This window comes from Electrona antarctica, assembly GCF_951216825.1.
Source record: "Electrona antarctica genome assembly, contig: scaffold_125, whole genome shotgun sequence".
Classification (NCBI taxonomy): Eukaryota; Metazoa; Chordata; class Actinopteri; order Myctophiformes; family Myctophidae; genus Electrona; species Electrona antarctica.
Window position 1 is genome coordinate 115,714 of NW_027637521.1, and position 12,372 is coordinate 128,085.

General features: G+C 45.2%; 1 protein-coding gene across 1 annotated transcript in view; it reads left to right on the forward strand.

Annotated features, from left to right (window-relative positions):
- Window positions 1-7,315: 7,315 nt before the first annotated feature.
- The window catches only part of styk1a (serine/threonine/tyrosine kinase 1a), a gene marked incomplete at both ends in the record, with an annotated part of 67,483 nt that continues 62,426 nt past the window's right edge, over window positions 7,316-12,372 (forward strand). Inside the window, 2 exons of the mRNA XM_079531729.1 lie at window positions 7,316-7,538; window positions 9,892-10,242. Of these exons, the coding sequence (XP_079387855.1) occupies window positions 7,316-7,538; window positions 9,892-10,242 (574 nt within the window). The remainder of the gene's footprint in view (window positions 7,539-9,891; window positions 10,243-12,372) is intronic.

Consider the following 12,372-nt stretch of genomic DNA (forward strand, 5'->3'; position numbering starts at 1 on the left):
CGCCGTGCCTCATCTCTCTCTGCTCGCTCATTCTAAGCTTTAAACCAGGGTTCAGCGCCGTGCCTCATCTCTCTCTGCTCGCTCATTCTAAGCTTTAAACCAGGGTTCCCCAATAGGCGGCCCGCGGGCCATTTGCAGCACGCAGAGCGCCCCCCTTGTGGCCCCTGGAAGAATTAAAAAAGAAAAAGAAAAAAAAGCCTATGCATGTCAAACTGGGCATCCTTTTCAAATGGGGTCTTGCCCTGAAAATGAATGTTCAGGGCAAGACCTCGACTTGATCTGCTGGGGGTCATACATGCTAATCTGGTGTGGTTTCTCTTCAGCATGATGTCATCATCCAACTCCACCACCCACTCCATGGAAAGACCTGATCTGTGTGTGCCGGGAGACACCGTCTGTGGTGAGTATAGCTCCTCCTCCTCCTCCTCCTTCCCCTCCTCATCATCCTCCTCCTCCTCCCCCCCCACCTCCTCCTCCTCCTCCTCCTCCTCCTCCTCCTCCTCATCCTCCTCCTCCTCCACCCCCACCTCCTCCTCCTCCTCATCCTCCTCCTCCACCCCCACCTCCTCCTCCTCCTCCTCCTCTTCCTCTTCCTCCTCCTCCTCCACCCCCACCTCCTCCTCCTCCTCCTCCTCCTCCTCCTCCTCCTCCTCCTCCACCCCCACCTCCTCCTCCTCCTCCTCCTCCTCCTCCTCATCCTCCTCCTCCACCCCCACCTCCTCCTCCTCCTCCTCCTCCTCCTCATCCTCCTCCACCCCCACCTCCTCCACCTCCTCTGTGTGCCTGCCTGCCTGCCTGCCTGCCTGCCTGCCTGCCTGCCTGCCTGCCTGCCTGCCTGCATGCGTGCGTGCGTGCGTGCGTGCGTGCCTGCGTGCGTGTCAACCACAGTTTAAGAATACAATTTCAGGCATTTAGCAGCAGATGCTCTTATGCACAGCGACGTACAGAAGTGTGTAGGATCAATAAAGTAGATGGCTGTGATCCCTAGTCAACAACACACGACGACAGAGTAATCACCGTGTTCACCGTACGGAGTCCATTTGTTAAGGAATGATAACTCTTATCAAGAGAATTAAGTGTACAGCACCCAGCCTTCAGTTCAAACACCACCACACACAACGCACTGATGGCATAGTGTACATGCAGCACCCAGCTTTCAAACACCATCACACACACCGATGGTAGAGTGTACAGCACCCAGCCTTCAGTTCAAACACCACCACACACACAACACACCGATGGTAGAGTGTACAGCACCCAGCCTTCAGTTCAAACACCACCACACACACAACACACCGATGGTAGAGTGTACAGCACCCAGCCTTCAGTTCAAACACCATCACACACAACACACCGATGGTAGAGTGTACAGCACCCAGCCTTCAGTTCAAACACCATCACACACACAACGCACTGATGGCATAGTGTACATGCAGCACCCAGCTTTCAAACACCATCACACACACCGATGGTAGAGTGTACACCACCCAGCCTTCAGTTCAAACACCACCACACACACAACACACCGATGGTAGAGTGTACAGCACCCAGCCTTCAGTTCAAACACCACCACACACACAACACACCGATGGTAGAGTGTACAGCACCCAGCCTTCAGTTCAAACACCATCACACACACAACGTACCGATGGCATTGCAACATGCAGGGCAGGCGTCGTGTGATAAAAGCAAGGGGCCAGTGAGGCGCTCCAACGTTGAAGCTATGGGCCCTAGTGGTAAGAGGAGGGACTACGGGAAACCCCGTGCAGCTGGGCTTTAACATTGAGCCCTCGGTTGCACTTCCGCATTTGCCAACCAAAATTTGGTTGGCAAAAGCGGAAGTAGACGTTTTGAGACGGTCCTTCCGGGTGCTTCAAAACGCCACTGAGCAACTTCCACTGACATGAATAGCTGGGGGGGGCGGAGCTTCGCGCCAGATCAGTCTCTATCCTTTTATATACTCTATGGATAAAAGTAATCACACGAGGAAACGGTTGCAGGTTTCCTGGTTAAACAACACAACGCAAACACTGCCGAGTCACTGTCCAATTAATGCAAAATGGTGGAAAAAATAACTCATTTATTTTTAAGTGTACAAAGACCTGCACACCGTCTGCACTTGCAATACGAACACTTGATTTTATCAAGTGTCAGAGACCTTCTTCAGGCATCTGCTGAATTGTGCATATTTTTTCTGAAAACATTAAGCCCTGCCTAAGTACGCACCTGAAAAGGTAACAGGTCAGGTCACCCCAATTCCATCTGAAAAGGTAACAGGTCAGGTCACCCCAGGTTTTACTGAGAATAAGGTTAGAAATACGTTTAGGGTTAGGCATAGTTTTACTGGGGTTAAGTTTAGGAATAGGGTTAGGTTTAGGCATCGTTTTACTGAGGTTGAGGTTAGGAATAAGGTTAGGTTTAACTGTTTAAGCATAATTTACTTAGATTACTTTAGGAATACCAGGTTCCGCCGGCTGTACGCCCGGGCGAGTTGGTAAAGGGGCGAGCAGTCTCGTATTCCCTGAAAACATTAAGCCCTGCCTAAGTACGCACCTGAAAACATTAAGCCCTGCCTAAGTACGCACCTGAAAACATTAAGCCCTGCCTAAGTACGCACCTGAAAACATTAAGCCCTGCCTAAGTACGCACCTGAAAACATTAAGCCCTGCCTAAGCTGAGCCTGGCAGGTGTGCATGAGACTCTGTTGCTTTATTTTACTTAAAAGGAACCCTGGGTGATAAGAGAGAGAGAGAGAGAGAGAGAGAGAGAGAGAGAGAGAGAGAGAGAGAGAGAGAGAGAGAGAGAGAGAGAGAGAGAGAGAGAGAGAGAGAGAGAGAGAGAGCACATAGCTGATTAAGGGTAGGGTCAAACACGTACTGTAACCATAGCTTTAGGGAAGGAAGGTGAAACTGATCTCGTACACTGACAGAACATACCGTTACAGAAGCACCGTACTGATATTCATATAGTACAGTTACGCCCATCTGCCTGTTATTGTTCTATTGTTGGGAGATTCTTCTCAGTAGAACCAACAGTCATAGGGTACAGCACAGCACAGCACAGCACAGCACAGCACAGCACAGTACTGTACAGTACAGTACAGTACAGTACAGTACAGTACAGTACAGTACAGCACAGCACAGCACAGCACAGCACAGTACAGTACAGTACAGCACAGCACAGCAGAGTACAGTACAGTACAGCACAGCACAGCATAGCACAGCACAGCACAGCAGAGTACAGCACAGCACAGTACAGTACAGTACAGTACAGTACAGTACAGTACAGTACAGTACATTACAGTACAGTACAGTACAGTACAGTACAGTACAGTACAGTACAGTACAGTACAGTCAAACGTGCAAGCATGATACGTGCAGACGTGTGATTTGAATAATGTCACCCCACCGGTATCACCACCGCACCTCCATCGCTCACATAGAATTGAAGTGAACGGGAATAATGACTTTGTGGCGGCACCCTTATGATGTCTTTGGGCGCACAGGAATGACCTGTACAACCACAGTCTGGGAGTGTTGGTCAGTGGGGGCTGGAATGACCTGTACAACCACAGTCTGGGAGTGTTGGTCAGTGGGGGCTGGAATGACCTGTACAACCACAGTCTGGGAGTGTTGGTCAGTGGGAGCTGGAATGACCTGTACAACCACAGTCTGGGAGTGTTGGTCAGTGGGAGCTGCCTATAGAATGACCTGTACAACCACAGTCTGGGAGTGTTGGTCAGTGGGAGCTGCCTATAGAATGACCTGTACAACCACAGTCTGGGAGTGTTGGTCAGTGGGAGCTGCCTATAGAATGACCTGTACAACCACAGTCAGGGAGTGTTGGTCAGTGGGAGCTGCCTATATAATGACCAGTACAACCACAGTCTGGGAGTGTTGGTCAGTGGGAGCTGCCTATAGAATGATGATAGCCTACGGTGTAGTTATTTCCGGTAGTGTGAGAGACTGTCACATGTCAAAACAAAAGTGCTTCTTAATTGGTTTTGAATTAGTTAAAATCACTTTGTTAATCGTCTTTGCCTTCGTATGCCTTCAACCCATTTTGACCTGGGAACGATTCTACAAATGTCTTCTAAATCCTGACAGTTTTATGAAAAACCTTATGTTTCCTATGGTTCTCAAACATTTCAACATGTCAAGGACCCCCAACAATATATGTTATTGGCCGCCGACCCCCATCTGAAAATATGTGTTCCAGGGACCCCCCCCCCCCCCCCCCCCGCCAAGAGGCAAAGATTTGAGTTAAAAACGTTCGCTCTGAAAGAATATATATTCAAAGATTTGCACCACATTTTCACGATTTTTCAAAAATAGCATAGCAGACCTATAAGCTTGTAGATCTGCTATTTTTCAATAGCTAAAGTATGCCAACATGGGTTAAACGCCATACGCACCTATAGGGCTGTCACAATTTCAAAATTAGGTTGACAATTAAAGATTTGAATTTCAGAGTGAGCGTTTTTTAACTCAAATCTTTGCTTCTGCGGGGGTCCCTGGAACAGCATATTTTCAGATGGGGGGTCGGTGGCCGATTACATATAATTCTGGGGGTCGTTGGCCTGAAATATTGAGTACCACTGATACAGAAACAGGTCCTTGACATGAAATATTGAGCACCACTGATACAGAAACATGAGGTATTTCAGAAAACTGTCAGAATTTAGAAGACATTTTTAAAATGTCGACGTCAGGCCTAAATGGGTTAATGCAAAAAATAAATGTGATTATCTCAATGAATTGCGATCAGACGATTCCGTAATGGTGGTGACATGCAGGCCTATTATTGATTACGTAATGGTGGTGACATGCAGGCCTATTATTGATTACGTAATGGTGGTGACATGCAGGCCTATTATTGATTACGTAATGGTGGTGACATGCAGGCCTATTATTGATTACGTAATGGTGGTGACATGCAGGCCTATTATTGATTACGTAATGGTGGTGACATGCAGGCCTATTATTGATTACGTAATGGTGGTGACATGCAGGCCTATTATTGATTACGTAATGGTGGTGACATGCAGGCCTATTATTGATTACGTAATGGTGGTGACATGCAGGCCTATTATTGATTACGTAATGGTGGTGACATGCAGGCCTGTTATTGATTACGTAATGGTGGTGACATGCAGGCCTATTATTGATTACGTAATGGTGGTGACATGCAGGCCTATTATTGATTACGTAATGGTGGTGACATGCAGGCCTATTATTGATTACGTAATGGTGGTGACATGCAGGCCTATTATTGATTACGTAATGGTGGTGACATGCAGGCCTGTTATTGATTACGTAATGGTGGTGACATGCAGGCCTATTATTGACGTACCCAGAGTTACTGGAAGAGGCTTTCACAATATTGAGGACACAAGCATTTGTTTTTCATAAAGTCACACACAGTAAAGGATAATTAGGCACAAAGGTAAACTCTGTCACAGGGTTTGTTAGTCTAAGACGTTGGTCCTTTTGAACGGCGATACTGTGTTGTGGAGCGACACGGTCACACAGGCTTTAAAACTGGAGGAAGCGTTTGATGAGATTGACATCACTGACGAGGTAATTTGTGCCCTAGATTACTCAGCACACTTTACAATGGATTCATCAGAACCAGACTGTACGGTTTACACTGGGAACGTCATCTCACATTCCAGCTTCCTCGCTGGTTTGAACATTGTGTGTGTGTGCGCGTGCGTGCGCGCGTGTGTGTGTGTGTGTGTGAGTGACTGTGTGTGTGTGTGTGTGTGTGAGTGTGAGCGCCTTACTGAAGGTGTGGTGGTGGGTGGTACCATATTCAAATAGCACAACGGTGTCGTCATTTTAATATCAGTCATTTTGGTTGAGTGACGGGAGCTTGGGTTAGACTAGAGTGTTGCAATAGTCAAGATAAGTGTGTTAGCGACATGCAGCTGGCTTCACTTCAACATTACAACAACTACAACTGGAGTGGTACAATATACGTTTCTAAAACAGTGTAGTTTCCGTCGACTAAAACTAAGACGAAAAATGCTCGTCGACTTCCTTTTTTCACTGACAAAAACGAATGGAAACTACATGAAAACTAAGCTACGATGACTAAAAACTAAGAATAAATATACTGACAATTTCGTCGACAAATAAAAACTAGACTAAAATGTTAGGAAGGGACTAGTGGACAAGAGATCCAGTATAAGTCATTTTACACTTAGTTGATCTGCTATTTTCAGCAAGCGTAAATTTAGCCATTACGACAGCATCAAGGCCCGCCAAAATACATTTTAGTCGACTAAAACTAGACTAACACTAAAACATTCCAGGTGACTAAAATGTGACTAAGTGAAAACTATTCAAAAGACTATGACTATAAAATCAAATGTTGCTGCCAAAAACACTGTTCTAAAGTCAAACTTGTAAAATGGCATATTTTACTATACTATACTATACTATACTATACTATACTATACTATAGTATACTATACTATACTATCTAGCATGGTTATGCGTAGTTGCTTTCCAAGAAACACTGCCCCCCCCCCCCACCCTCTACAACATCATGGGCAGAAAAAAAGCCCATGATTTTGTAAATTATCTTTTATTCCAAGTATAGAGGGTATGCACGTGACATCATCATGAAACCCGGACGTTCTGCAGGAACGCCCACTGAGTGGAAAAACACTACTTTCTGGCCTTGACAGCCCAGACATACACACAGAGAAGTCCTATCTGATTGCATTAAACAACGTTAAACCATGTTAAACTCACTTTGCCTGTCGATTTGCCACTCACCATTCCTTCAAAATAGAAGCTCCGCCGTGCCGGAAAGACATTGCGCCCCCTAGAGGTGTCACAGAGACTACATTTTTTTTGGGAGCGTTTTACCCATTGCTGGCTGTCTGAATACCAAAAAAAATAAAAAAATAAAAAGGTCATTAACCCATGGTGTTTTAAGCATTATGTCATATTGAAAAATAGCTATGTAGATCTGCTATTTTTGAAAAATCGTGAAAATGGGGCACAAATCCACAGACACACACACACACACACACAGACGTGATCTGCTGGGTCTCATAGTAAATGCTCACTGCGTTCGCAAATATTCTTTCACAGCGAACGTTTTTTTTTAATTCAAATCTTTGCTTCTGGGAGGGGGGTCCCTGGAACTACATATTTTCAGATGGGGGTCTGCGGCCAAATGCAGATCATTCTGGGGGTCCTGTACATGAAAAAGGTTGAGCACCACCGATATAGAAACATGTTTTTTTCTTAAAATGTTGACATATTATTGCTTATATAGCAGCTTTAAGCACCATCCTCCCATGCATCCCACCCTTTCAGTGGTACGGGACTACGAGACGGAGGTGATCGTGGTTCCCACCCTGTTCCTGGCCGCCTTCCTGTTCACCTGGGTGGCCGTGCTGGTGCTGAGGTGCCGCCACGAGGTCCACCGCCGCGCACGGACCGCCCCCACTCTGCCCCGATACCACCAGCCCCACCGCAGACACACACACGGCCACAGGAGGGAGCTGCAGGGCATCGATGGTGAGTATATAGGCCTGTCACATTAATCATTGCATCATCGCCTCATCGCAATTATTTGAGATGATCGCAATTATTATTTTTTGCATAATCGTCAATCTTTTACACGTTGAAAAATGTCCATTTTTGTTACATTTTCAAAAATGTGTAAAATTTTTGGAAAGTAAAAATTATTAACCCATTTTGGGCGGGAACCCCTTTTGGTGTTTTAAACATTGTTATAATTTAGCTAAAAAAATAGCAGATCGACAAGCTCGTAGCGCGCCACCGAGTGGCGCGCTACGAGCTTGTAGGTCTGCTATTTTTGAAAAAGCTTGTAGGTCTGCTTGTAGGTCTGCTATTTTTGAAAAATCGTGAAAATATTTATTTCAGAAAACTGGAGGATTTAGAAGATTTTTTTTTAAATTTCGAGGTCAGGCCTAAATGTGCTAAATGTGTCAATGATTTCTTTGTATAGCCTATTTAAGTTATTTGTCCTACTGCCCTGTGCAACATGTGACTATGATGAAGCCTAAAAGGCAAAAACAGAAATACAAATTGCAACCTTCCATTTGTTCAATGCAAATAAATACAAATGTAAATGTTAATCGCAATTTACTTAATTAATCGTCAACTTAAGTGCGTAATCGTGACAGCCCTAATGGTGAGTTACAGAGTAGCCTAAGTGTGGCTCTGGAATGAAATGTTCCATTGTTATTAGTGTTGTGTAGTTGTAGTCTTTTGAATACAATTTATATCCGTGTTAGCCATATTTTAGTAGTACATATTAAAAAGGTAGCTATACCCCAGAGCAGGGGTTCTCAACGTTTCTGGCCGGGGACCCCCGGAAATGCTTTGGTAATGTCTCGGGACACTCGGTGGCGCGCTATGAGCTTGTAGATCTGACATAGAACGACTGACATAGAAACATAGCTTTTTCAGAAAACTGTCAGGATGTAGAAGACATTTTTAGAATCTGATCTCAGGTCAAAATGGGTTAAAACCGATTCAGAACGGGAGCCCCTGTTGGTGTTTTTACCCTTCAAGACGGGAACCCCTTTTGGGGTTCTTGTTGCTTATTATGTACAGTATATTAGCAGCGTTACATTTTTGTCATTTTTGAATGAATTTAGGTCAGGATTAAGAATGCGTTTTTAGAATTGGCCTAAATGGGTTAAATTTAAGACAAAATGGAGGGCTATTCATTCAGTCACTTTTCTATTCAGAAAACACGAGATGAGATACTGACATATTATGACGACAAAGAATAAGACAAAACAAGATTTCCCAAGAAAGGAACTCAGCTACGTACAGCTACGTAAGGAGCTACGTACAGCTACGTAAGGAGCTACTTACAGCTACGTAAGGAGCTACGTAAGGAGCTACGTACAGCTACGTAAGGAGCTACGTACAGCTACGTAAGGAGCTACGTACAGCTACGTAAGGAGCTACGTACAGCTACGTAAGGAGCTACGTACAGCAAATATGTGTGAAATATAAAGTGTGTAAAATGTGAATCCAGACAATAAAGAGTGATACAATGCAGTGTTGTTTTCGTCGACTAAAACCAAGACGAAAAAATGTTCATCGACTACCTTTTTTCACTGACGAAAACTACATGGAAACTAAATGAAAACTAAGCTATGATGACTAAAACTAAGACTAAATATGTTGACAATTTCGTCAACAGTTAAAAACTAGAGTAAAATGTTAGGAAGGGACTAGTGGACAAGAGATCCAGGATAAGTCATTTTACACTTGGTTGCATGCTGAAAATAGCAGATCTACAAGCTCACAGCGTGACGCGCTGTGAGCTTGTAGATTTATTTTCAGCAAGTGTAAAATCAGTCATTACGACAGCATCAAGGTCCACCAAAATAAATTTTAGTCGACTAAATCAACTGTATAGATTTAGTTGACTAAAATCTTATGATAGCCTATATTTAGTCGACTAAAACTAGACTAACACTGAGACATTCCTGGTGACTAAAATGTGACTAAAACTAAAGGATAACTATTCAAAAGACTATGACTAAAACTGCCAAAAACAACTCTGGTAAAGTGTGAATCCAGACAGTTAAAGACAGATACTCTGCCCTTCTCTCTCTCTCTCTCTCTCTCTCTCTCTCTCTTCTCTCTCTCTCTCTCTCTCTCTCTCTCTCTCTCTCTCTCTCTCTCTCTCTCTTCTCTCTCTCTCTCTCTCTCTCTCTCTCTCTCTCTCTCTCTCTCTCTCTCTCTCTCTCTCTCTCTCTCTCTCTCTCTCCTCTCTCTCTCTCTCTCTCTCTCTCCTCTCTCTCTCTCTCTCTCTCTCTCTCTCTCTCTCTCTCTCTCTCTCTCTCTCTCTCTCTCTCTCCCCCCCCCCCCCCCCCCCTACCAGCTCCTGCAGAACTGAACGTGTTGGAACACGAGGCTCTGCCCATGACGGTGCAGCGGAACGTCAAACCCACCCTGCTGCAGGCCGCTACGACCGGTCAGAACATGGAGGTCCAACCCACCCTGCCGCAGGCCTCTACAACTGGACAGAACATGGAGGTCCAACCCACCCCGCTGCAGGCTGCTACGACCCTGCCGCAGGCCTCTACAACTGGACAGAACATGGAGGTCCAACGGGGACGGTTCAGCAGGCTGACCCCTCTGCCTCTGTCCTTCTCTGTCCAGCGGGACAGTCCGGTCACTCTGCACAGAGCTGCCCTGGACAACCGCAATGTCGTCCTCAGGGTCCTAAAAGGTATTTATATACTGCACTATCATTACAGTTACACTCCTGGTAATGGAAATCTCTCACTCAGAGATACAAAACATCACACCCGTGTGAACTGAGTGGTGCAACTCCGTGTGGGGGTCCCCGGAACTTCCAGACCCACAGGAACGCGCCCAGGGGTGCCGCCCCGCGTCCGAAAACGGTCGAGAAATGACAGAGTTACTGTTTCTCTCTCTCTCTCTCTCTCTCTGCAATTAGGCAGGCAACAGTGCAACACTATCTCTCTCTCTCTGTTTCTAGCACAACAGCACCACTTTTGCCCCTACTGGTACTCTAAACATTGGGACATTGCTGTTCCTTGGAGTGGTTGCACCACTCAAAAACACAAGCTCACCCAGTAGGTAGTCCAGCCAGCCAGGCTATAGTGAGATCTGCAACATGCACACTGCAACATGCACACAACCTGCTCCGTAACAACATGCACACAACCTGCTCCATAACAACATGCACACAACCTGCTCCATAACAACATGCACACAACCTGCTCCATAACAACATGCACACAACCTGCTCCATAACAACATGCACACAACCTGCTCCATAACAACATGCACACAACCTGCTCCATAACAACATGCACACAACCTGCTCCATAACAACATGCACACTGCAACATGGACACAACCTGCTCCATAACAACATGGACACAACCTGCTCCATAACAACATGGACACAACCTGCTCCATAACAACATGCACACAACCTGCTCCATAACAACATGGACACAACCTGCTCCATAACAACATGGACACAACCTGCTCCATAACAACATGCACACAACCTGCTCCATAACCAAAAAAGGCAATTCAGATTTACAATGACTTCTCTAATCTCTACCCATCCTCTTCGCCCTGAATTTGACCTCTTAAGCCCAAACCACACCAATGGGTCGCCATGCAACTCCTTGCAACCAAACGGTTGAGAGTAGACACATGTAGACACATGTAGACACATGTAGACACATGTAGACACATGTAGTTGCAAGAACCAATTGAATCACTTGCGTCGTGTGTGTGTGTGCCGAGTAACAGGACATATCACATCGCTGTGTCGAACGATAAAATAGTTTTGCCACACGATTTTTCAAAAATAGCAGACCTACAAGCTCATAGCGCGCCACACAGTGGCGCGCTATGAGCTTGTAGGTCTGCTATTTTTCAATAGCTAAAGCATACCATAATGCTTGAAACACCAAAAGGGGTTCCCGTTCAAAATGGGTTAATTAAATAGTGCTCTACCATCTAATCCCTAAAGCCCATGATCACTGTTGCTGCGTTATGGGAATGTATTTTATGTTATTTTTATTTTATGTAAGATTTGATGGACAATAAGGTTTTCTTTGTATCTTTATTATCATGGACTATATAAATCATATAGTGCTAAAGTATGCTCGCTCATCCCCTGGTTCTGCCTGGTTCTGCCTGGTTCACGGAAGTCATTTCTCTATGAATAACATGGGCTCATCTTATCTCTCATAATAAGCATTGTGCTCCAGAAATAAACAAGCTGTCTCGGCGTTATTGTCAGGGAGGTGTCTCTGTATCGTTATATTGTCAGGGAGGTGTCTCTGTATCGTTATATTGTCAGGGAGGTGTCTCTGTGTCGTTATATTGTCAGGGAGGTGTCTCTGTCTCGTTATATTGTCAGGGAGGTGTCTCTGTATCGTTATATTGTCAGGGAGGTGTCTCTGTATCGTTATATTGTCAGGGAGGTGTCTCTGTGTCGTTATATTGTCAGGGAGGTGTCTCTGTATCGTTATATTGTCAGGGCGGTGTCTCTGTATCGTTATATTGTCAGGGAGGTGTCTCTGTATCGTTATATTGTCAGGGAGGTGTCTCTGTATCGTTATATTGTCAGGGAGGTGTCTCTGTCTCGTTATATTGTCAGGGAGGTGTCTCTGTATCGTTATATTGTCAGGGAGGTGTCTCTGTATCGTTATATTGTCAGGGAGGTGTCTCTGTGTCGTTATATTGTCAGGGAGGTGTCTCTGTATCGTTATATTGTCAGGGCGGTGTCTCTGTATCGTTATATTGTCAGGGAGGTGTCTCTGTATCGTTATATTGTCAGGGAGGTGTCTCTGTATCGTTATATTGTCAG